Consider the following 27,395-nt stretch of genomic DNA (forward strand, 5'->3'; position numbering starts at 1 on the left):
ATATAGATTCTAGATAATTAACTTTAAAAGTAGACGTTAACTCCCTGCAATCTGCGGATAGGAAAAAAAAAGAAATAAATATATGCTAGATATACTTAGCTTTAATTCCAAACAATGAAATTTCAGCAGCACTTGTAATATAAATCAGCCTGAAGTATATTGTAAATTTTCAGCTGTCACAGTAAGATAAACAGGGGTATAACTAATGGAGCAGAAAGAAAACAAGGTTAAAGGAAAGATGCACCTCTTCTAATCACTCATGTCTGTTTTCAGGCTTAGTGTTGGAAATTAGGTATAAAAGACATTATCACCGAAATCTCAGGCTACAGAGATCCACTGAATTTCAAGGTAAAAATTAGGCTAGTTCTGGCTTTGTTGAAGAGAGTGCTTCTACGTGCATTTACAAACCAAGGAGACACATGACATGAGGGAACCTTGAGACACACATTCAGCTGGGTCACATATTTCCATATAAATAGGTACACACACAGTGACACAAAATACACATACTGTGAATGTGTAATAATATCAGGTTAACTCCTAGGACATGTGCCCTGCTATTTCTTTTTCACCATGAGCATGAGCACCATTGGCATATCTGGTGATTTACAGCAGAAAGCCTCAGGTGGAATGGACAAGTCTGACAGCCATGATAGCACCCCCCCTACCCCCCACCCCCACCCATCCCGCTGCTAGTATGACATTTCCACTCATGACAAATGACACAGAATGTTGCAAGTATAATGCATTTTTCCTGCTTTGTAGCTGCATTTTTGTTCATCTTTCGGACTTGACAGGTGAATTTCTCTGTGTACGAGCTGAGTTTTGTGTTTTTTTCCACACACAAAACAAGTGGCGAAAAAATGCATAATGACACACAGATTAATTTCCAAAAAGAAGCAATTTTTTTTGTCCATGAACTGAGAGTAAAGGTGTGATCAGGGGTGAGTAGCTCACTATAAATCAAAATGGAAAACACAAGTTGAGCCAGGGAGGGAAGTGTATTTGCAATGTTCTCAGCGGACGCAGTTCTTGAAGATGTGCATGCCTATGTTTGGTTTGTTCATGACAACACTGACAATGTGAACTCTATTGGAAATATTCAGCGAAGCATTATCTGTTTGGTTTGGCTGCAGTCCTCTGAGGATAGACTGAATGAACTGTATACGCACTTGTATACATAGAGGCACTGGAAAAAAATTCAGTGATCAGGACTCTAGAAACTAGAGGTCATGATGTTGTGTATTATGTGGGTTGTAAAAAGTAAAGAGAAGAGCAAAAACTACAAAATACACGTCCTGGCTGCATGTCGAGGAAGCCTGGTATAGTGGAAGAGACAGATGATTTAACAACAAAAAAAGAGCATTTCTTGTAACTAGCCTGTCATTCTCTGGGGATTGAAACCACTAACAATGGGCCTAGGCTGGGGACAGGTGTTCTGCTGAGGCTCTCCGTAGCCATTTTTTCACAGTGGGGCTGAGTGGGACTTGGCGGAGCTCGAGTCATCTAAAAATGCTTACGATCGAGGACCAACATAAAGGTTTAGGCTGTTGCTGTGTCATTAAAATCCACAACGTAAATGGAAAATCACCCTGCTGACAAAGTATTAAAAAAAAAGTCGCTTCGTAGGTGATTCGGGTGACAGGAAAGGACTAGTACAGGCCAGTTCTGCCTGGTCATGTACGAGGAAAAAACAGAGCAGAGGCTAAGATAAAGGAAAAGCAAACAATGCTAAAAACAAAAAAACTTTTGGACAAAGTACTTTAAAGAATTTTAAAGTATTGTTTGAGCATCCTGCGATTTCCTGTGCACAGCAATCAGGTAAGTGCACTTAATCATGAATAAGCCTCAAATTGTTCATGCAATGGTGGAGTGGTAGCTGGAAACTCAAATCAATACATATTAGGCTACAAGTCATTTTTTTCCTCTCCTTTCATTTTGGTGTTTTTCCTCAAAGTGTCTGCAATTACTGTACACCATTGTGGTAAAATACACTTTTGCTGCTGTATAGTCAGGTGGGGTGGGAACAAAAAAAGATTATCTTCTCAATCTTCCAAAACAACACAGCCCTGGTTGGCAGATATTACAATTTGACCCACATGACTGGAAAAGGCTCTCACAAATGTGTATAGATTAGATTGAGACCTTGGCTCAGATCCAGCACAATAGAGAGCAGAGTAATAACATTAAAATGTGTGTATGTATGCATGATGCAGAGATGGCATGGAAAAGAAGATGCAATCAGAACAATAACTTTCCAAAGCTATTTTAAAAAGTGACGCACTCTCTTCTCAGAGACTCTTAATAACTCAGCAGAAACCTAAGATAAAATATAGATTATATACTGTACCAAGTGCTTTACTCTTATGTTTCGATTCATGTATTATCTGTATTAAATGTCATGACTTGGAAAAATGGAAAATCTGTTTCTATGCAGCATTCACTCAGAACATGAAAAGCTTTATTGTTTCAATTAAAAGAGAAAACAAAAAAGCAAAATTGACAAGGAAACGTGGTTAAAGGGTGTTGTCACTGAAGAATTAACAGTCTGCACCCTTGAACACAATGAATGACGAGTGAGAAAAAATAAGCAGGGAAACATTTCAACAGCCGTAAACAACAAATCTATTGTTTCACGGCTATGGTATGTGCAAAATGACACCAGCTCTAACAATATGCACAGCTATAAAAGTAGACAGCAATGTTGGACAGGGCAAGAGCAGCACATTGGCAGCCTTGTGGAGAATGCAATAAGGAAGTGGTAAGAGTTTGCAGGGGTGGGTGGGGAGTTTTCGAATAATGTTAATGAGAAAATTCGATGCACATTTACTGCCTTTATTACAGGGAAATTGACTGTACAACTCGTCCCACTGCCAGTAACCTTGTCACGACACTGTCTGCAATATGGAGCACCTCTTTGTGGCACTTGGAAATTTAATTTCTCAGAATTAATCAAGCCTCATTATTGACGCTTTGATCCTGGGGCCAGTGGAAGTAGCCTCTGTAGCTCTTTGTAGTGCTAAAGTTAATGTCAGCATTCTAGAAATGAAAGGATGAACCACTGTTCAGGTGTCTATATAAATCAACCCTTGAAAGGTAAGGCCATGTTACATGCAGGCTTTGAAGATGAAGGAGCAGGTCAACCAAATGGCAGCATCTTGGCTCTGCTGCTACTGAAAACTATCATGGAAGAAAAATTTAAAATTAATTTAAAAAAGATAAAACAAAAAAAAAACTTTTTTTAATGGAATTACCCCAATATTGAGAAGAACTCAATATATTCCAAATAGTCTTTTATTGCAGATGAATACCAAAACAGGTTTATAGTGACAGACAGAACAACTACATGAGTCAACATTGTGATTTGTTGTAAAGTTTTTGGGAAATGGTCCAAGGTTATTTGGCTGCTACTTCTATCCCATTCCTGTTCTGGCAAGGCAGAGCAATACAACATTAGTTCTGGCTGGGAGGAACCAGCTGCAAACTACCAATTTAATCTTTGCTATCCTCACTGTACATGACTACAGATACAAAATGTGCTGTTGGCTGTCCTCTCTGACCCGTCAGCTGCTTCCGTTTGCAGGGGACTGGACGGCCGCCTGCAGGGTCCTCCTGGCCATCTCCAGGGCTCCTTCCTGGGTCTTGTTCCCGCCAATAAAGCCTCCGGCATGGACGAAGATGCAGCCCTTAATTCCGCTGAGTTCCGACAGTGCTTCATCTCGAACACCACGCCACTCTTCTGGCAGGGACAGCCTGGGACAGGAAGACAGAAGGGCAAACTGGCTTACAGATGGAGCCTCACTTCCTGTTGTCACATTATTTCAGTAAAACACATTATGCTGTACATGTCTGCACAAGCAGAAAATTATAAAATAAGTTATAGACCCAGAAAAAAATGCTAATAAATTGCAAAAACGGTAAAAACCAAATAAAGTTGCAAAAATAATACAATAAATGCATAAAGAGAACTATTTTGCTGAGTCACATTTCAAGCAAACACTTGCTGGTTTCTGAAAAGTGAACATTTGCTTTTTGTTTTAAATGACAGTATCTGTTATAGTAGTTATATAGACAAAATAAGCATAAATCATTTAACTGTGAAAATGATCATAAAACACTATTGAATATAATTGAATACTGTTTATAGCACCAAAAACAAAATTTTTGTTCCATTGTTTTTCAGATTATCATTCCCCCCTTTATTTCTGCATGGCATTGCACAAAGGCGTGAAAAGAATTTTCTGTGGCTGTGACCCCTTACCCTACCATCACTTCAAATCGATCCCAGTAAATAGACCAATAAACATCTGCTCTATTCTTCTCCTGTAATGTGGAAAAACACAGATTGGCCAGTGTTTGTGAAGAGCCACACAGCGGCAGTGGAGTCAACAGGCTATGTTTCAAAGTGGGGAAAAGATTGGCTCTGCAAGGGTCTACGAGCTGTCTGCGACAAAGTACCTCAGGATGTAGTGTATTGTGAGAGAAAATTCCAAAAATTGTAGAACAGTTCATTCATCACCCACTGCATATAGCAAATAACTCTGTCCACACCCTAGCAGATCCTTTAAAACACATAACCAGTTTGCTTTTGTAATGACAGCTTCACCACGATGATTCTGGGTGTGTTTGTGTTTCTGTAAGAGACATTCTCCTGCCCTTGATGGGGTTATTATCTCCATTACCTCAAAGTGCTGTTCCTCTCAGGGTATTGATATATGTAGCCATGCTTTATTCGGATTTTGATTTAAGTACAATTCCTCACTTTACTGTTCACCCCTAGTCCTTTTACAGTTTTTGAAAAAGACTTTAAATGTCTTAAAAATTGTTAAATCTGTTGGAAGCTTTAAAGTTCATGAAAAATCTCAGGCCTAACTCAGGTGCTTCTTTCTTGTTGTCACATGGTTGATGAATTATGGAACTGTGCTGTCAGAAATAAAGTGACATAGTTGTCAAATATGGCTGCAGTTTGAAATGTGTACAGTGTTTTCTATCGTTCGTGATTTTGAAGGGTCCATTGCCCAGACATTTTGCTTCTTCTTGAATATTAATTACCCTTTTGTATAACAACCTCTAAAAGTAGAAACCCGAGAGAGTGAGGTGCATTATAAGAGCTGAAGTGAACCTTAATGTCAAATGATTCACATGTAGACATGCAATTCTATTATCTCACAGTCTTGTTCCCATTAAGACTGTCAATGGACAACCTGGAGTGGAAAGCATGGCAAAGCCCTAATCCTTGTTAAATGAATAAACGAATCGATAGCTCCACAGTATGGCTAGAAAACAAGCTCTGAGGAAAGGTCAACAGGGAAGAAGCAGGAGGGGGATGACTACTGTTGTGACAGGCCAGGAGGCTGTAATTCTCAACAAGATGACCTGTCTAAGCATGAGTCGCCAATTAAGAAACTCCAGACGTTTACTATACCCCAATAAGAGTGACTAGAAGGAAAATATTACTAAAGATTAGGTCTACAGATTTTGTATTCATGCAGAAGAGCTCCTGCAGATAAATCACTGATTCATAGAAATGTTTGAATACTATAATAGCCCTAGGACTCTGAAAACTTAGCGAGGTATCACACTACAGGAAGAGTGTTCTGGCGTGACCAATCCAGAACGCTCCGACACACCCGTCAGGGGAAAGACCAATCATCTGTGCTCTATAAACCAGACTGCCCCCTCTTTATAATGACCTGAAGCTGCACACCTGATTGTCTCAAAAGGATTTCTTCCAATTGCCCCACACATGCAAGCAGGACAGTGTTAGACCTCACTCAAATTGCAGAGAACCCGGGCTACCTTAATAACCAATTAATATGGTAGATGCAATGGCCGACTCCCTGATTGCATGCTCCACAGCCTAAAACACCTTGACCCGAGAGAGGAGACGCCACAGACCATTCTCATGGGTTAGCACATTTAACCATCACTCAAGACTGGATACACTAATGAAGGTGCAGTTATGCATGTCCATATGGTAAAATTGCATAAATGTATGCAGGCATGCCCAACTACCAGTCGCACAATTGTCACTCAGACTCATCCTGAACAGTGCAGACTGCATTAAGCAGGATCTGATATTTGTTCGTGACAAGGGTTGAAATGGAATTTGCCTGGGATAATGGGTCCAGATGAGACATGGGTGCAATGGCAGCTGGGCGAAGTTATGTTAGTGACTGCTACAACTAGGGGGTCAGTGCCATAAAGCTCACTGTTCGTAATCTCCATAAGGCCTGGGACAGTGGGAATGAGCTGCTTTTAGCGGGATCTTGATGAAAAGGCAAGATCTTACCATTGTATAAATCCCTTTACTTTACCTTATCATCCAGCAATGCAGGCCAATCAATGCCCTGCTTGACTGCCAGGTCATGGCGCCATGGTGCCAGGCCACGACAGCTGGATGGAAGGAAGAATGCAGTGTTATCTTCAGCAGTCTTTATGCCAAGAAGATACATTTTGACATTATCCTCCTCTTCCTCTCTATCGTCAATCTCCGCTTTGGAGAAGCTGGTCAGAGAAATGTCCACAACTGGGTCCTCCGCTATAAACCCCAGCGTCTCTTTAGGTTTAGCTGCATCATCAAGGTTAAGGGTCAGACCACTGCCACCTACACTGACCACTTCCTTATCAGCAATGCACAGCAGTGCTCACATGACATGGGCTCCATGATCGACAGCTACAATCCCAACCCTAGAAGACCCAAATTCAAGATTATTTTAAACCAAGGGTTGATGAACAGTTGAGCAGGAATCCAGGAGTCAGGATGACCAAGGAGCTCAAGTGATCTTCACAAGGACTAAATTGAGTGTCCCTAAAGTGCAACTGCAGATAGTTGGGAAGGAGATTGTCTGGTCCAAGCAACACAGATGACTGCTTCTGATCCTACTTTAATCTATATTATATTTATGTCACACTTAATAGATCAGAAACGCATTAGTTTATTCATAAACTGTACTCGACAAATCTTTGGACTAATTACCAAACTTTACCAAAAAATTATAATATCGGCACAATTTATGAAATATTTTGTAGCTTTTAAAGTATTTCTTGGACACTTGGGCCTTTAGAAATTCTACTGGAACTATTTTCTGACATTCTGCTCTGTTGATTAATATGAAAATAAATAAATTAGTGAATGAATGAATAAATAAAACACATAAATAATAAAATTAAATAAATAAATAAAAATCCCTGCAAAAAGAATAAAGAAGAAAAGTCCCTAGAAGCACAACAGATAACTTCGAGAGCAGCCAATGTATTACCCAGGAAGGTCTTCCTTCCCCCGGTTCACATTTCTTAGCAATGTGGTACTGATAAAAATAGGCCCTTTCTCCCGAGGTGCAGTAGCAGGGACACAGGTGATAGCAACACTCCTTTTGCAGAGTTGGCACATGCTTACTGGGAGGAAGCAGCCCACCCATAGAAAGAGCCATCTGGAGCTATGTTTTTTTCTCTATCTCACAAGCCATTGTTCTCATGTAGCTCCACACCAACGGCCATGTTTGCATTAAATTAAATCTTTGAAGTGCCCGCAACCATAAACAGGTGCCTGTCTTTTTAGTTGAAAGCCTTGCCGCCTGATGAGATTCTGCAGCGGAGTGGGAAAAAAAATGAAGGGAGGGAGGAACGGAAGGTGTAAAAGGTGAGATAGGGGGAGTGGGTGGATGAAGGAGATGAGGGGAAAGACAGAAAAAAAAATTGGGATTAATGGGAAAAGAAACAACACAGGTAAGGAAAAGGTGATGAAATGGAAGAAAGTAATAATCAGAAAGACACAGAAATACTTTAAATCAGAAGAAAGAGAGACGTAGACAAGAAGCACTAACATGACAGCCAGATTCAAAGAAAACTCACACTAAGAGGTGAAAATAGAAGTCACGTAACCAAGCCGCTACTTGTCAGATCAGACCTGAATCAAAAGCCATTTAACCTTCTTATGTCTTTGGGCAGGATGTGCTCAGGAGACCACCTACTGCTCTAAAGCAACCCAGAGTATATTAATGAGACATGTCAAACCCATGATAACAGCACAAGAGGACATAATAGAAATAAGACACTCAAAATGTTACCCAGTATGAAGTAACTGAGATTCACACATTTACATTTGTCAAGCCGTTCTTATTACTGTTTGACAATTAGCATTATCTGTTTGACTAGATAATGCCCAAAGCAAACATTAGTGACTTTTATTGTAAGCAGTAACAGGCAATGCAGTTAATCTGTCACTAAGATTAGTGCAAAAGGCATATTATGAATTTTTCAAAAGTGATATTAGTTAGAGACTAAAGGATAAAAGGATTTAGACCAATTCACTTAGGTTTCATAACAGAATGTGTTTGCTCAGGGGTATCTGTACATAACACCTCAAATGCTAGGAGTGGTAATTATGTATGTGACAGTTTGTGACATAATATGATCCTCACTTTGACACTTTTTAAATAAGCTGTCATTTACAGTACATCAACTATTATATTTTCTATTAAATTTTCCCAGAGGATCAACCTGCATTTAATCTAGATAAAAATTGCATCTTTAAAAAAAACAGTCACATTGGTTTGGGATAAATAAATAAAATAGAAACACTAACATTTCTAATTATAAGCTGCATGACTTCAGCTTCAAGGCAAACAACTAATAGGAGTGAAAGTGTCAGAAGATAAAGATGGTTTTAAAAAAAAAAAAAAAAAAAAAAAACCACACAAAAAAGGACTATTCATTTTTTTGCTTTCTAACTGATGGCCCTGAACTACCGTTAAACATAATAGATTAAAAAAGATTGCACATTACTTTATAATCATGTATAGTAATAGGTGGAGTGAAGATTCAGTGTGACAAAAGATAAGGTCAAAATACTGTATATTTCAATCTTCTATGATTCATATGGCTCAAACATGGATACACATGAAGAAACACATACTCAACTGAGTCATAGAGACTTTATTAGCTGATCCACAAACACACACTAGTGACATTTTGCCTACATCATTCTCTACAATTTAATCTTCCTTCATTGCCATACGGCTATAAGTTACAGTCTCTGAGATTGAAGAGAATTTTATCAAATCATCAGGTTAAATACACTATCTTGTTCCCTTCTATAAAGCCAACACGTCTACTTGAAGCTACAAATCAAGTGTTTCAGTGGTTGAGAAAGTAGAAAGTTTTCAGTGTAAGATGAATTCATCTACACAACCTGGACCTACAACATGAAAATGAGATTAGTAGTATAACGAAGAAAATGTTGGTTAAATGCCCCTTTTAAAAACACAAAGTCTACTCATAGTTAATAGTTATACAGAGCTAATAAAAATCAATGCACCCATTCATTTGCAAATAAATCTACAGTATGGCTGCATTCAGCCTTGGACTGTTGCTGTAAAAAGCTCCTGTGACACTTGCTCACCCAACATCACTAGAAGCAGTGTAGAGATATTCACTTCTAAAGATTTTTAAATGAGGCTTGCCCTTCTAACCAATCAGAGAAGGTCACACTTAGTGCATCGCATGCCAACATGAAAGGGTTCCCAGGGAATAGATGCTGCAGGCTGAGACACAACATCAGTATTTGACACCCTGAGTGGACTGATTTTAACTCTTGTGCTACAGCTGGCTTAATTCTGAAACGTAGTGTATAGTAGCTTTAAGTGTACATGGTGAAAACATGAGAACCAAATGTAGCATAGGAAAAAAATAGCAACATGACAAGTGGAGTGGTTTTTATTGCTTAATTTAAAATTAGACCTTTTAAGCAGTTGCAACAGTTCCGTCTGTCATGTTCTGGTGTGAGATCAAATGGAAAATGTTTTTTCTGATGTGAAATATGAGGCTGTAAAAGACTCACTAGAAAACAGTAAAGGAGCCAAGAATCTATTTTACCTCCCCAAATAACCACAGAAAACTCTGGAGTAGGTTTCCATATGTTCCATGTGTTCTGTATGATTTAGAGCAGAAATCTAACAACACAGAACTAAAGCACGAGAGGGTCTTCAGATATATATAATTCACTTCTAGGGGTAAAACAGACTTGATAAGTTTTAACCATTATAATAGTCATTACTGCCATTATGTAAAGTGTCAAGACAAGAATACTAATATGGTTTAATAAGCATGAATGAGACACCGTTTGTTTGTCTGACATGTTTGAAATGTTTATTCATATCTACAAGATGCAGAAAGACACGCAAATGTAAAACAATTTCAGCTGCAATCAAAATTATACAATCTCTGCAACCTGCAGACATAAGATTTGGGCTTCATAAAAACTATTCCCCCAACAAATGCTTTTTTTACTAGTTTCTCACAAGCTTTGGAATTTCTAGAAGCCTTGGGTTTCTGTGCTGCTATGTATTTTTCAAAAAAAAACCAACCAAACAAAAAAAAAACACACCAAAGACTTTCACCAGGATTTAAATCTGGTTACTTTCCAGTCAAAGATATTCAAAAATACTTCGAAGCATTGGATCCTGCAGCACACTCACACCAACTTCTGGAGCACTAAAGTCCTAAATATTACTGCCAAGAAGATAAATCCTACTGACCTGATCCTATTGATCAATCCCCACTTTTGTCACCACTGTGAGGTCAAACGTCAGTGGCATGTCCTAACAACATAGAGTACATAACATGGTTCCCACATTCATGCTTCCTCCAGAATGATCTATAATTACTTTAGTGATTCCTTAACCTTTCATCAAGCATCATCAAAATATTAATTTGATACTTAGGTTTATGACTCAATTCCTGCTAAACTGAGGAGAATCCTGTCAGCATCAACTATACATTTGTAGATGCTTGATATATCATGTACAACAAAACCTTGCATGCCATCATAGCTGTATAGACCTAGTGTCGTTATAGTAAGAGAACTAGTATAATTTTTTTTTTGTCTTGGTTTAGCGTTTGAAATATATATCCGCAATACTAATATTGCTGATACGAGTTTACCTTGTATCCACAGAAAAGTCATGGTTAATTTGGTGATATTTCCTGTTTAACTACAAGTATAATACATTTTGGTTCAAGTTAATCACTTGGGCACATCATACCAGTGACGACTTCAGTGCCCACAAATGAGACTACACATAATGACACAGCTAACCAATTGTGGCCCTTTTCAATGGTCGTGACAATACAAAGGTGTAAATCTAATTTAAAAAATTCTGTTCTTCTATGACACAACAGTCTCTCCTTTAGCAAAATTCACCTCCTGGTGTACTTAAGGTAAATAGCTGGAAATAAACACTTTGTGTCGAACTGCCAAAACAACATGTTCTGTGTCTGACAGCTAGATTTACATGAAGCAAATGGGGTGATAAACCTTAGTAAAACAAAAAAGAAATGAGAGTGGGAGAGGTTTGAGCAAGCCATCAGGTGGCTTTGCTGAGGTGTTGTGGGGCCTTAAAGTCTTTAAAACCCACAGAGAGAAATGTGAGAACACAACATCTGCGTTATCCAAGAAGACCATATTCAAACAAGTGTTTCTTGTGAGTTTCTCTCTCACAAGATGACATGGCAACCCTCTGTGAGTAGTTGTCAAATGGTCCAATAAGCACCAAAGTTAAATCATACACTACAGTTTGTCTCCATCACCAGAGCTCAACTCGATTCAACACATCTGGGAAATTCGGGAGCTTTGCCTGTCAATGTGTTTTCCACCGGTTTTTAAAAAAAATAATAAATTCTGATAAATCTTGTGTGTGACACAGTGTCACAACATCACTTTGAGATCTGCATGCCTGATTTCTGCAATAGTAATTCATGCAAGGTGCTCCTTTCACACATGAGATCACATGCTGTACATCATGAAGCAGAAACAGTATTTAAATATCATTTAATAAAATCTGCTTGGAAATAGACTGAACTAAATTAAGTTGCAGCTATTTAGAATTAAAAAACAAATAATAAGAATAATAAGAATAATCACCTGTTCTGGAAAGTGTTAAGCCCAGCAGGGACACACTGGACTCTCCACTGTCCATTCTGGTCTTGGTAAAGGACAAACTTGATGGGTGCCTCCACCTGGAGCTCCTTCTCTAGGGCAAACAGATGCTCCTTCCAGGGACAGCCACCCTGGGAGAACAACACTACTTCCCCACTGGGATCTACCTGGAAACAAGAAGAACGAACCAGGAAATGATGCGTTACTAATGTGCATGGAACAGAACAAGCACAGAGTCAACACTTTCAGCTTTATAACATGCAGGTCTCTAAGTAATTAGGATTTCTTAAAAAATGAGAAGAGAAATGAATAAGCAAACAATCACTGATCTTTACATCTTAATAATAACTTAATTTATCAACACTGTTGATATTAAGGTAGTATATGATCTGAATAGAGATAATATGAGCAGTGTTTAGATTTTGGCACTGGAAGCACTATTAGTCCTCAAAATAATAACTAATGAAAAAAGGAAACAGTGGCATTAAAATACAAACAATTAGACATAAAGAGTGCACAAAAAATTTAAATAAAAACAAACACTATGTTGCAAGTGTACAGAAATTAATGTGTGTCAAATTAAATTTTATTGTCTCTAAAGCCATCTTTAATTCTTAACGCTACAGGATATATTTGGTGATTTGTATGCCAAGTTTTAGTTTCTGTATTGCCAGTAAATAGTTACTATACCAGTACATAATTTACACATTAAAACTGAATATTGACAGTGTTCAACAGGTAGTCAAACAAAGGAAACAGACACCTGATGCCTCTGTTTAACAGCTTCTTCCACGACTGTACGAGCCGGTAACCAAGAGGACTGGTAAAAATCCAGGCGGTCCAAGAACTCCTCGCCAACCATCTTCATAGCCTTCTTAAAACCCTCCTAGTGAAAACAGGAAACAACATTTATGGTTATTTCAACAGTGGATGTCATTTTTATGAAAAGAGGAGCTCACTGTTCATGGTTATATTCCTTATGTTCATTAACATATTTCTTCACTACAGCACCACATCAGAATTTCAATATGGTCCGATGTCAAATGCTTTAAGTGAGATTGTGTGCCACAGAAAATGGGTATAATGAAGTCTTGTCTAACAATCTCCCCACTGATCCCTGGAGTCCAGCTTCATCAGCTCTAACTCCAGTCTGACCTCCCTCTCTCATCATCTTATGAGCAGAAACCAGGAGAGCGCAAGAAAGAAAGACAGACTCTGATACAGGCACAAACACTTTGGTTGAGGGGGTTGAAGTGTCTTTGGGTTTGGGTCTTAACAGAGATGAAATTCTATGAGGGTGTTCAATTATCACAAAGGCAGTGTTTAGAGTTCACCAAGTCAGTCTAGTTGTCCAAAGAACATTTTTCAATACAAATATTTCTCACTTTGATTTCTTAGAGCTGCCTTTCTGCACACCGTGAGTGTGAGTGTGGGGTTCAAGAAACTGAAGGAAAGCGCCTGGACGTGAATAATAATAATAATAATAATGTCAGCTGAAATGTGTTAAAAACAAATAGGCCAGCTGCTCCACCGAGACAGCCCGAACAATGAAAAAAAAAAAAAAAAAAAAACAGCATATATGACTACTGGCTCAGTGAACAATAGCACACAGTATATGCAAAGCTGGCCTGCTGGTATCTCATGAGACTCTGCAGAAAACAGGTGCTATTTCCCTCCAGACATTCTCTCCTTCTTTACTAATGAGAGACAGAAAAGTCATACAGTGGCATTTATGGGCCCATGTTTTTTCTGCATGGATATAAAAATGACCTCTTACCATCCACTGCTCTGCATTGCACCTGTTAAGTTTACCCCATTCTCCACCTATATTCTAATTTGTTGCCCATTGTGTGTGGTTATCATTTAATACATTTTTATAACCTTTTTGTTAATTTTTCAATTGTCAAAACAAGACTGTGTTCAGGGTCAGGCCATAATTAAAAGTTATTGACTCATCAACTATAGAAGCGATCAATTAGATTTAATTGTTGTTTCTTGGCAATTTGATATCAATATTATTTGCAAAGATTTGCTTGCTGGTTAAATTCATGTTGTGTGTTATTATCTATCTGGGACTATGTTGTAAATAAGCAAGGCTGAAACAATTACTCCATTAATTGCTTAGTCAGTACATCACTACATATCATTTACCAAGGAAAACTCCAAGCCATACCCAATTCCAACATCCGGTCATTTTTTGAGCATTACAAAAACAAACAAATAAAACAAACAGTTTTACAATGCTTGTCTGTACCGTTTTACATATTTTTAAGTCAATAGATATATACACACACACATATTTACAAACCAAACCAAATATACCAAACCCAAATATCCATAAAAACCCAGGCAATCAAAACATTTTCAGAACACTATGACACACTAACAGAACCATTAATTTAGGCACACAGGATTAAAAGGCTGTAAAACCCGCTGCTAGTAGTGTTGGCATTTTCTAGTTTCTAGGCCAACAGTGAATGTGTGCGTGCGTGTGTTTGTTTTTTCCAAAGAAGTAGCTGGAGGATTAATGCAATGATGCACCACGATTTGTGTATGGTTGATGCAGGAACAGAGATGTTAACCAGCTCCACTAAGTCCTTTAAGCCGTTGGCTGTGACTTTAGGTATTTTTTTCCTCATACATTTTTCTTGTGCCTGATTCTCATTGACCTTCTGTGTCATGCTTCTCGAGTAGTCTTAGTGGCATAATTAGAAATATTCAAAGCAATGTTTCTTTAGAGTTCTCTTTTTATGTTCATATCAGCAAACACTTCTGCAAGTTTAAAACTATGATTTTTTTTTTGTTCAAAGTTGCTCTTACTAACATCTCCAGTCTAATTCCATTGACAGGACTCCAGGTTGGCTAATTCCTGATTAAAGTTAGCTTTTGGTGATGTTCACTTACTTTTTCCAACCTCAACTGTGAAAGTTCAAATGATGTAGCTGAAGAGGACAGATATCTCCCTAGCTAAAGACCACCTGACTGGAAAGTCATTTCGTCTTTATACTTGCAATAAATTATTTTCTGGGAACTTGGGGGTTGCAGCAATAGTTTTAAAAATACCATCATGCTCCTAATGACTTGTCATTTTAGGATTATTATTAGCTGTTACATTAGTAAGTGGGTATAAGCTTTAACGACAGTGTGAGACAACGTTGGAAAGGTCATCAAGTGAGCGTGGGAGAGACAGAGACACTGACTTGCTGAAGAGACTGACGAAGGATTTTCACATGCTTGTTTTGAGAACTAACCTATTCAAAAGAACTTTTAATTCTCCTCTAATAGATGTTTCTTCATGGTTTAAATGTAGGTTTCTGGTAAACCAAATCAACTGAAAGAACTGCCGGAACTGGCCCAAAACAGAGAGCAAGAACACTGAGCAGTGTGAGGGAAAACCTCAGGGCAGCGACAGAGCAGCAGACCACAAGGATACAGTGTAGTGGTCAAACCATGCTTCAGGCCAGATACCAGGAGTCAAGCTGCAGCACCAGTGATCGTTCACAGTGAGTGACAGCACTGGAAATTAGAGGTCAGCTCATGGATTCACTTATCCAGTCCAGCATCACATATACTTACAAACAACCACGTTTTAGGTAACAAGTTTGTTTAAATTCAATGTATAGTATTCACTATGAGAATGACATGCAGTGTATCATTGTTTAAAATGAACATATTAGCAAACACTGCAAACTGGGCTTTTGTGCCCAAAAATAAAAATGAGAAAAGCTAGATCTTCAACAAACAGCACATTCGTGTATTTTTCAAATCCAGTCACACATTGAGGCAGACTGTTGTAACCAGTTATAACCAGGGCAATGTTGCGTATGCAGTTCAGTAATTCAGATTTGAGATTCAGAAAAGTAGACCACATTACACACATTTTTAATGCTTTGCAGTGGCTCAGTATTGTTTCAATAATCATTTTAAAATCTGTTTACCTTTTTTTGTTTTTTCAAATCATGTAACCGCCTGTGCTGTACGTACATATGTGATCTACTAACTTCCTATGAGCCTATTAGAACCCTCAGAACCTAAGGTACTGACTCTCCCATGGGTCAGTACTAAACATGAAGAAGCAACTTTTACTTTTTAAGCTGTCTATCATTGGAATTTGTTACCCGTAAATTTAAGACGTAGATTTAAGAGTGTTGATACATTTAAAAGGCAACTTCACCAATTTTCAACTTGCTTTCTTAAGCTGTAATTTAGGGTGCAAGTGTACATTAATACATTAATGCTGACTTCCCTATATCAAAATGTTTCTCTGCTTCTAGCCGAAAAACTCCTCCAGCTGAAATCTCCAGTTTAGAGGATGTCATCTGGAGGAGCTCAGGAAAAGAAGGTTGACAATAATTACAAACTTCATAGTATGAGCGAAGAGATGACATAATGTGAACGGAAGAGAAGTTGAATTGCATTTACTTACATGTACTACCCAGACTAGATCCAAAAGAAGCAAATTCAAAATCAGTGAATGAAGGCCTACGTTTAATGCATACATAAAACATTTTCTCAAACCTTTAAATATTTATCCTAATTATTTGTTAATATATAAGTACATTTATTTTATAATTATCTTGTTTTTTAAATTTTTGTGTTTTATAATTATTTGTATGCAGATATATTTTATGCATTTTATTACATTTTGCCATTTTTTAAAGCACTATGTGTCTACATATGAAAGACATGGGATGCTCATTTGAAGACAGTGATCTGCACATTCTGCCCAAAGAAAACAGATAGGTGGAAGGGGAGTAAAGAAAGCCATGTATGTCAAACTTGGGCGACTAGGAGGTGGTTTACAACATCACTTATGACTCATTAATAGCAGAGTTGACAAATCTCCAGATGCATTTTCACAGTCGTTCACACTTTGACTCATGTGACCCAAATGACGCTCAGGATGGCAGAGTGCAACAAGGTGCTAACAGCTTAATGACCTTACACAGTTTAATGGTCTGGGACTCCTGAATCAGTCTATTAGAGTTGCATAAAGCTTTTGCATGAGAGGAGAAAAGACTTCAAGCATGTTTAGTTGCCATTTATTTACACATTAAGCATATACTGATTCATATTTATTATTCATTTGGAGTCATGTTTGTAGCCACCCGGTGGAGTATATGCTCTTCTAACTATGTTGTCTCTACCAATAAAATTAAGGCATCAGACATTAACATTCACAATTAGGTGTTTATTACACCAATCAGTGCGGGTGAAATGTAGGTAGATATCCTGTCTTATGGAATTACACACATAAACACACCTCCGTATCTTGAGTCTTGCTATTCCAGCGGGGGTTCAGGTGGCCAACACGTGCACTCAGCGTGCTGGAGATGCAGAAGCGAGCCTCGCCTTCATACTGTGAAATGCCGTTGTCTATTGCATCCACCTCCTCCACGAAGTTCTCATACAGCTGGAAGCATTACAAAGAGACATGTGACAGGAAAGATTATGAACCTGTAAAACAGGCCAGTCACCTGTTTTATGGCTATGCCCGTTTTAAATGGAAGCACTGGCTTGTAAACCCCAAATCAGTATGCTGCTGGATATGACTTTCACTGGATACAATGTACTGGAATTACTACATTAGTCTGAGTGAAACACATTTGGTCACAGTGTGTGGGCATTCACTCAAGCCAAAAGTGCATCGAGGGGTCATTAAACCAGAAATTCTCAAACTGCTGCCATTTTTCAGTTTGCTGGTAAATCTCCAAAATAGTGAAGGAGGAGCAGAATAGCAGAAAACATTTGGTGCTGAAAAGGCACTGCCTCAGTACATCAGAAGGGCAGTTACCAAAGAGTTGACATTTTTCAAGTGGCTTACAAGAGGATCTAGGCTTTGGGGCAAAAATAGAGGTTCAGTTTGTCTGAAGGATAAAACATGCATACCTAAAAGAAGTTCCAGCTGAGACTAAAAGACTTACTCTAGGCTGACAAACTGACACATCAAAAAGCCAATGATAATCTGTGTTAATAAAGTTAATATTTATGGTGTCCTAGCATTTTGATTGCTTAAATTGTCTGGTCATTAAAATGTTGAGTGTGTCAAGGCCTCCTGCTGGCCAAGCTGTCTGGAAATCATTACTTTCTGTTTGAATCTGCCACAGAAAAATTTTTTTTGTTCCAATCCACTGCAAACTGTCTTATGAAAGCAAAATGTCATAAATAAAACTTAACATGCATAACATATATACAGTGATATCTGTAGTGGCAAGAAAAAGTGGAGTTATCTCCACTTATTTATACAAGTGCTTTAAAATACTGTCGGATCTTCATTTTAGTGACACACACAAAAAAAACATTATTTTAACTAATGACACACAAATCATTGTACTGTCACATCACAGTGTAGTTTAAAAAATAAATGTAAACCCTTAAATTAAAGTCTATGAACCTCAATCCCCCACACAGATTCCAAAATGCTGAATAATTCTGTCTTCTATTTTTTAATAATCAGCCTATTCTGACATGATCACAAATACTACATTGTCAAGGCTTAGTATGAACTCAAAGACTTCTCAGAATCACAGTGTCTCTCTGTGTTGATCCTGAGAGACTGGAGACCTGCCCAGGGAATACCCTGCCTCTCACCCAATGACAGCTGGAATAGGCTCCAGCCCCAACAACCCTGAACAGGGTAAGCTGTTACAGATAATGGATGTATGTATAGATGGACAGAGGTCAGCATGGGAGAAATTTAATGGAGGCCATAATCAAAAAGTAAAGACATGCTCACTCTTGTCCTCAGTGTGTCTGCATTTTCTCTGCATCTTCTTTTTTTGTCATGATCATCATAAGTAGTGTCACAGTTCAGCTTACGCAGATCAGGCATAACATTATGACCCCCTGTTCAATTTGTTGTTGTAGGATGAAACTGTCAGAAAAGTGATAATTCTACTATGTGTTTATTATTGTATTAAAAGTGCGTAGTGGAGTGGATTAAAACACTATATAAAATAAATGAGGTGGCCAAAACAGTAGAACCAACTCTTTTTATAATGGTTTCCAGTACGACTACACTGCCCACTTTGACCTCAATAGAATTATCACCTTTCTGACAGTTTCAACCTGTCATAATGTTATGTCTGATCGGCGTAGTTATTAGAGCAGTAATCATCCGCAGAGATGATAATCACGAGTGCAGCAATGACAGTATTCCTCCCTGGTCAGCCAATTGTCATGTATTTCTGGTGTGATGCTTGGCATGTATAGTTAATGAAGCGTTGTTAAAAATAAAACCCTCTTGCTGAGTCCCCATAAACCACTCGCTGTTCCCCAATGCTCTACAATCGACTTTCAGTGTCACTGAGATCAGTTTGCAACCCCCACCGAGGCTAAATGACATCTACAAGCACTAATTAGAGCCTGGATTGGCCCAGTCAGAGCCAATGTTCAACCTGATGAAGATGCAGTTGATAGTCCTCAGAGGGCTGTCTACACCAGACAATAGGACTGAACATTATTAGTTTTCAAAACAATTTTGCAATTTAACTGTGCAATCTCATCATCTAGGTCAAAGCGTTGGGGTGACAGGGCCTTTGCTGTTGTTGCCCCGAAGCTGTGGAACTCTTTGCCTCCTGATATTCGTGTTATATCTGAACTCCACACTTTTAAATCCCAACTTTAGACTCACTTGCTTAAGCAGACATTTGATCCTTAAGTGATCTGAGTGTTGTTTTTATTATTCTATTTTATTGTTAAATGTTTTAACGTTTTGTTTCTGTTAAGTGCTTAGGTCAATCCCTGATGTGTTTTTAAGTGCTATATAAATGAAGGTCACATTACAATTTTCAATTCACAAAGCTGCAATTTCAGCAGATTACACTTCTCTACACACGAAGAGATGTGTAAACATCTGCAAACATCTGTCCCCACAAGTTCTACTTTCAATGGGAAAGACAAGATGCTCTGCAACCAAGTAAATATGAAACAATTTGGGGCCTTGATGAAATATAACATAGCCTTGAGCCAGACTAAATTAACTTATTACAGAAAGGAAAAAAAACAACAAATCACAATTGCAATATTGCTCTATTGATCCACGCACTTGAAGTTATGAGCTCTTAAATCCAAGTGTTCTTCTTTTTCAACCAGATTTGAATGTTTTATAGATGTGTTCAATATAGACTTGAACACTGAAAACCCCTAGTTCCATGGGGTTCAAATACTTTTTTGCCACTGTTGATTTTAACCGTGGAGAAAAAATATAACCTCTTTATTTTGTCTCCCAGCTCCATGTGGAAATTCTTTTTAGACTGTTTAGATTCAGTCAACCAGACAAGGCAGCATTTTGATGCTAATGACACAAATAAAAATATATATTTCTGATAAAGTGCTTTTGCTTTGAATTAAATACAATCATTGGCAATCCACTGCCTGCAATACAAAATGCATCGTGTTTGTCTTCTCACCTTGTCATAGAGCACCTCCAGCTGCCTGTCATCCTCTTTCAGCTGTGTTAGCTGGGACAGCAGCTGACGACCAAAGTGCAGGTAGACCAGGCCAGCTGAGCTGAGCTTGGTCACCCATGGTTTTTCTTGACACAAGCTGTGGAAACTCTCTGTAAAAGTCCTGAATAAAAAGAAAGAAGACAGAAAAACATCATTAACGTATAGATTCCACTTTATTCATCCTTATCTGGGGCTTCAACAAACAATTAATTTCATTGTCGATTGGTCTATTTTATTATTAAAGGTTTTAAAAAGAAATTGTGACAAATGATCACCAAGTTTCTAAGTCCAACGTCCAAATGTTTCTAAATGTTTTATTGTGTCCATTCAAGTGATTATACTGTTTTAATATTATAAAAACTACTTGTTTTACAAGTTTACAGTGTAACAAAATACTGCATGGACTACATTGAGTGCTAGCAGCTAACAATCTCCTATATTTAATACTTGAGCAAAAGTTTGGGTGATTAAATATGAGTTTCCTGCTCATAAGGAAATTATTCACATTTTTTCCAATAATTAGTCTTCAGAAGCGTGTCTGCTGCTACAAGATGTATGCTGTATATTGCGAGATGTGTTTTAAAAATGAATACAAAAGGACATCCATAAATATCTTCTCTAACCTCAGAGAGTGAGTTATCATTCAATGCAGAGAGAGTGCTCAGACAAGTTTCTAAGTGTGACCACACATGCAGTAAATAAAAGCAAATGAAGGTCTATTCCCAGACACGTGCTGAGATGGGTGAACTGCAGCACCGAGCCACTGCTGGTCATTTAATTCAGGCTTAATTAGAGTGCCTGGGCTGCAGCACAGCGGAAAAGAGACCGGCAAATGAATGAGTTACACGCTATGGAAGTAGGGGGGTAATCACAGCCATTAAGGGGCTAATTGGCCAAGCTGAAGCATTTCCACACTGATTATCAGGAGATGGAAGTGAATAAGAAGAGGGAAATGAGTAAAATAGAGAATAGCTGAAAAAGATATTCTTGGAAAAGAGAAGTCATCAAATAGTTGGTGTAAAATGTGCAAACGAGCACTGCACATACTTTATCAAGAATTAAGTCTTATTAAACATTGGAATTCAATGCTGCACTACCATGGCTCATGACACTCTGTCACTACAACGAATGGCCTCATGCATACTGTTTGCACTGTGTTCCTAAAAGTTTCTCCACCTTTTAATACCATAAAAAACACAAATACTTTGTGAAAGGCATATTAGTGGCCAATCATTTCTTATTACCCTGAGCGTAGTTGATCCTTAACAAATGATGAACTGGAAATTGGCTTGCAGAAAGACTGATATTGATTTCAGACATTGTAGTATTGATGAAGTCACAGATCTGTGAAAAACATGCAAGACTCCAGAACAACTTTGTAACTCAGTGCTACAAGATAAGTTATAGCATTAAATAGATTCACAAGAAAAAGTGATGACAGCTTGCACTTCTGGTTTACTGAATAATTTGTTTATGAAGTGTGATCTGGCTTTCACCAGTTTAACAAATTCCAAAAAACACAAAATTTCTAAGCTGATAAATCAAAAACAGTCATGATCTTTATGTAATTCTTGAACACACCCATAAAAAAAAATAATGATCAACAGCTTTTGGCTTGTCCCTTTCAGGGGTCCGTAGCGGAACGTGTTTCACACATCAATTTGGCACGAGTTTTACACCGCATGCCCTTCCTGCCACAAACCTCCCATTTTATCCGAGCTCGGCATTGGCACCAAGGTCACCCTTGATGGCTGGGCAGGGACACACCTAGTTTGGTGGGATTTGATCCTGCTGCCTTTTGCATCCCAACCCAATGCTATACCCACTGAATCACCAGGTCACCATAAAAATGATTTGGTACTGTGGTTACTGTGGACTGCTTGCCTTTGTGGAGGGGGAAATTAATTCTTGAGTTATTAAGGTATCCAACCAGATAATGTCAGAGTGGCTGTCTGCAAGCTGAAGCTCAGAGGAAGCTGGGTGATGCAGCAGGACAATGATCTTAAATGCTGAACTAAATCTACTACAGAATGGCTTCAGAGACCCAATCTCCCATCTGGATTGGTCCATTCTGAGCACAGAACGTTACCCAATAGAGATGCTGTAGAATGACCTCAAGATCAACAGTTATCCTTAAAATATGTATAAAATGTGGTTCAAAATTCACCCTAAACATTGTGCATTGCTAATCCACAGCCACAGGAAGCACATGCTCGTGGTTACTGTTGCCAAAGGTGGTTAAACCATCTAGTACTGTTGCCATTACTCACTTAATGTTTAATGGGTGAGTTTAATAAAGACAAGCTCATAACACATTTTTGTTCTTTTAAGAATATTGTGTTTGTTGATATTTGTGACTTTGGGCAATCTGGTCAAGATCAGATCACATTTAATGAAAATTAATGCAGAAAAGCACAAAATTCCAAACAGTGCCATTACTATTTTTGCAAATGTATTTCTCTTTAAAAAATGATCACTATTTGTTGTGAATATACCTCAAGTTAGACATGCACATAAAGTAACAAGGTATATGTATTAATCAAAAACAGAAACCTTTAAGGCCAAATGGCAAATTAAATTAATAAAATGTGATTGTGTTATCCTACGATGCTGTTATTTGTGGTGACTACAGGGAGATCCTGCTGTATTAGTGAGCAAGTAATACACAGTGCAACCACAAAGTAAATCATTATTAGATCTGATCTGTTGTGCTTTATTAACTTTCACTAAGAGTTTGGTCACCTCTACTTGAAGCAATTTCTTGCCCTGCTTAGGAAACTTCCACGACTTCTTAAATTATTTTTGAGAAACATGGCTTGTTTGCTCTGACTACATATTGGACAGGCAGATAAAAATGGTATGTAGCTTCCCATCTACAACTCGATAAGAGATGTAAATGTAGCTGCAATACCCCTTTAATGGCTTAAGTTCTAGCTCTTATTTCATATCTCCAACTGTTTTTCTGTCAACTTCATCTGTACACTGTCATTGTTTCTGGTATAATGATTATTGTCAGTTCCTTCTCCCACTTCCTGTAGCACCCCAGCCCACTTTATCCATCCATGCTGCTATCACAACCATCTTTTCCCCATATGCACATGTGAGTGACAGCCACATTCTCGAGCGGCCCCTAACAGTGCCGTGGCAGCCTCGGTGCCTCGTGAACCAACAGCAGGGAGCCATTCAATTGAAGGAGAGCTAATTATCACTAACCGCCTGCCAGGAAGGCAGACCTGGCGTATCTTTATCACCACGATCATAAAAGCTGTCTCTGATTATCATCAGGACATTAAACTTACAAGACACCTGCAATTGGCTGATTACTCAATGTGATGAGACTTCTAGTGAATGCAATCACTCAGAAGGAACTTTGGCAGAAATTTTTATAGGAGCCTGTTCTTCCATGAGTCATGCAGTCAAGGAGCTGAGATAACAAATGTGTTGATTATTGATTAATCAGGCAAAATCTCTCTTTTTCTTATTCTGTGTATAAAAATTAAAAATATAAAGAAAAATATTTGATGTACCTTAGCAGAATAGGACCTAATTTCTTTTGACTGAGAAGCAGTCCAAAGTCTAAAAATATTTCATTTGCCACTGAGGCAAATCCTCACATTAGAGCAACTGGAACTTGATTATACATTTATTTTACTGATGTGGCTATATCAGGAAAAGCTAAAATTTGCCTATGATATTTCTCTGATAAAAAACAAAAAGCAAGCATTAGCATAGGCATATGACATTTTAAGTAGGAAAAGCTTGGGTGTATTTAATTAGACTTAATGACCCACTGTTAATTATATTAGTTACATGCGTGCTCTGCAGCAAGACGTCAAAAAGTCTGACATGAAAGAGGCCCAGTGCGCTTCTTTACAAGGTCTGGCAAATTTTTTTCCTTCATTAAGGTTGTGCATTTATTTTAATTAAATCATGACGATTAGGAGTGTTTGTGGTACTATGACCACAGTAGACCACCTTAAACTGTTGATACTGCTGTATCAACCTCATAGTGATTGTTTTAAAAATTGCATCATTATTTATTAATCCAAAAAACAATTACAATGACAGTTGATGAAAGATAAATAAATAATAGCCAGTTGTGTCATCATCTACATCAATTATTTAATAATGTTAATTTCTATACAAAAGCTTTCTGTAAGTGCTGTACCTTTGGTGATGGTCATAGCGATGCCTCTTCGGGTCAAACTCTCCACCCACATCTACAACAATGTCACAATTTGCCAGCAGAGCTGGATCCCTTGTCCGAATGATCTCAGAATCCTGTGTAAAGAATAGAAAGATTTCTACATCTGTAAATATTTAATGGCGCATCTGATGGAAGTGAATGTGTTTTCTAAACCTACTTAAAACAGGAGTAATGTGGATTAAATTAAGTCTAACAATGTAGATTACTAATATAAACAAACTTGATACAGGACCAAAACAATAGCTGCTTAACCAATTATTATTTTAAATAGGGATGCATGATTGAAAAAAAATGACGGTAAGCGCTCAGGTAGCAGTTTATTAGGGATACATCTAGTAAAAATAAATGCAGTGTAAAAAAAAAAGTCCTATAACAAACCCTGCAATTAGGAAGGTAACATTTTTCTGTTTTTTTTTCTGTGGTTCTCTTATTTATCGTGGTGGGCTGGACACAGCAATAGAAACACCTGTAGGAATAACCCCACAAAGTACATCCTTGGCCATTAAATTGAATCAACACTTTTCTGAAGCACATTCAACAAAAAAGCAAACATTAAGGCCTTTAAGACCATATAATCTATTGCAGCACTAACCAGGTACAATTAATTAAACATTTATTTAGTGCATTTGTAACATGTTTTAAAGCTGCCAACTTTCACAGATTTTATCTCTGGTTGTATTAAACCATGGTCAGTATCAAACAATGGCTTTAACAAATATCGAATTTTTTTAAAAGATTTCTTGCTTTTTCAGGTATTTCATTTGGGTTTAAAAGTTTCTCGCCTTGGTTTCCAGAACATTTACTATATTAATATCTTTTATACGTAATTATTCTGTGACAGAGCATTTTGGTACTCATTCTTATTATGATGTTTAGATATACCTTAGTTTAAATTTAGGTGAGTGATTGTGCCTATACTGGAAAAATTTGTGCTAAGGATAATTTTTTGTTATAATTTTGGCTTCATCAACATTAAGGAATAGCAGGTGCCACTCTATCCAGATGGTATGTCATCTAAAAATTTTAAAATATAAATAAAAAAGACAAACTATTAGCATTCCCTCCTATAACGTATGATTAAAACGGAAATGTTGTATATATTTGTCATCTTTTCCATCTAGTCCTTATATCTATCCATTTATGCAGCAGCGCCCCCATTTGGCCAGTTAGAAAACTACACGGGACCCATGACAACAGAAGAAAATGAATGTCTCCGAAATGTAGCGCTAAGTAATTGCAAAAATTAGAGCTTATAGATTTAAAATGTGCATTTAAAGAAAGTATCTCAACGACAGTAGCAAACAAAACAATGAACTTAATTTTCTCTCCACTGAACTTACCTTGTACTCAGGCAGTTGGCGGAGGAAGAAACAGGCCAGAACCTCGTCACAGTGAAACGTTCCGTTATGTGTTCCGATCTTTTTAGCCGTCATGTTTTCTGTGCAGACTTTCTTCGGTTGACTGGACATGTATCGTGGTTTTAGGCGAATAACATCTACAGATCGCAAACAACAGCTGTTAGTCTGTGAGTTTAGCTGTCGTAAAACGCTGGCTGGTTTGCCTTTAAAGAATACTGACGTGAATTGAGTTAAATTAAGTGCTATCATATGTACACGGCGCATTCAAACAGAATTCCCACGCGGTGGTGACGGACTGATTTGGTAGCCGGACCGGAAAGAGTGCGTCTGTTTTCTGAACCGGAGAGGTCCGGGAAACAGACATTATTTTTTATTTTTTTCATACGTCTTCTACATTTTGAGTCATGTAATGTTAACATAACTAGGTTTAACGGAAGCATGCGATATATCTTTATTAAAATGTCATAAGACAGCAAAACGTTAAATATTTTAAAATAAAATTTTATTTACAGTGCTTTCTATAGCCTTTCTATAGTCCTAAACCATGAAAAACCTATTCAGACCATCAGAAGCCTCATAGGCTGAAGGATTATGTAGCAATTACTTTCCTTAATTTTAAATCAAGTCCAAAAGCCTACAGGGCCTGCATTTAAGCAAAAATAGCTTCTTTTTTTTTGCCATTGTATTACATTACATTATATACAAAATATTCTAGGCACTGTCAGCAGCAGTCTTGAAGTATTTATTAGACTATGTGTCAGATAAGTGTAGATTTAAAATATGTATTGTTGTTGTACATGTGGTTCCCACAAACAAATTTACACGTTTAATATATTGTGTACATTGCAAACAGCAAACCTGGTGGCTGACAATGATCTAGAATATGAGCAGGCCAATGATTGGTTTGTGGGGCTGTTTTTATTTTATTTTATGTTTTTAACTTAAAGGCTGAGGGGGAAGTGTACAGAAAGTGGCAATGAAAGGTGGACAGGAGCCCCAACACCTCATATTTGCCCCAGGGCTCACCTGAACGTCAGTCCACCTAAAACAACAACAGAAAAATGTTGTTGATCACAGTTTGAGAATCAGATACAACTACGATCATCAAGTCTAGTAGTAGTAATCTATAGTAGTTATTCCTAAAACATTTCCATTTTCCACCGTGTGACCTGTGTTTTTTACATAAAGCTTTGGGATTTGTAAATGTTGGTTTGGTTTGTTTGTTGCGTATTTTTGTAATGATTGTTGTACAGACTTATTGTTTGTCATGTCATTTGTCCTATATATTATAGAAAGTTTGAGATGTGGAATAACTTTAGAAATCTACATTGCCATTTCTGTGTCGCCTGTTGTCCATTTAGCGGACTTTAGAAGTCAAAACAAATGTTAATCCTGATAGAAGTCGCAATTGAGTCGCAGCAGGAGCGAGAGCACATACTCAC

The 27,395-nt window shown here is 37.8% G+C and overlaps 1 protein-coding gene across 2 annotated transcripts; it reads right to left on the reverse strand.

Moving 5' to 3' along the window:
• Window positions 1-3,272: 3,272 nt before the first annotated feature.
• Window positions 3,273-26,271, reverse strand: myg1 (myg1 exonuclease). Of its 2 annotated transcripts, XM_067503527.1 has the most exons (8): window positions 25,936-26,271; window positions 24,557-24,669; window positions 20,350-20,509; window positions 17,202-17,351; window positions 12,702-12,824; window positions 11,924-12,105; window positions 6,318-6,396; window positions 3,567-3,753 (listed from the first exon to the last, which is right to left on the reverse strand). In XM_067503527.1, exons 1-8 carry the CDS (start codon window positions 26,215-26,217, stop codon window positions 3,715-3,717), a joined length of 1,128 nt encoding a protein of 375 aa, XP_067359628.1. In that variant the 5' UTR covers window positions 26,218-26,271; the 3' UTR covers window positions 3,567-3,714. The 2 variants fall into 2 exon arrangements, with proteins under 2 accessions (XP_067359627.1, XP_067359628.1); XM_067503526.1 differs by lacking the exon at window positions 6,318-6,396 and having other exon boundaries at window positions 3,273-3,753; window positions 25,936-26,269.
• Between the last annotated feature and the right edge of the window lie 1,124 nt (window positions 26,272-27,395).

This window comes from Channa argus, chromosome 5 (genome assembly GCF_033026475.1).
Source record: "Channa argus isolate prfri chromosome 5, Channa argus male v1.0, whole genome shotgun sequence".
Taxonomy (NCBI): domain Eukaryota; kingdom Metazoa; phylum Chordata; class Actinopteri; order Anabantiformes; family Channidae; genus Channa; species Channa argus.

Excerpts from the sequence above, each read along its gene's own strand:
- myg1 (XM_067503526.1), bottom strand. The coding sequence starts at position 26,217 with ATGCGCCGTGTACATATGATAGCACTTAATTTAACTCAATTCACGTCA. Across the intron at positions 20,510-24,556 it reads CGCTATGACCATCACCAAAG|GACTTTTACAGAGAGTTTCC; the intron begins GTACAGCACTTA and ends CTTTTTATTCAG. Across the intron at positions 12,106-12,701 it reads CTGTTAAACAGAGGCATCAG|GTAGATCCCAGTGGGGAAGT; the intron begins GTGTCTGTTTCC and ends TCTTGTTTCCAG.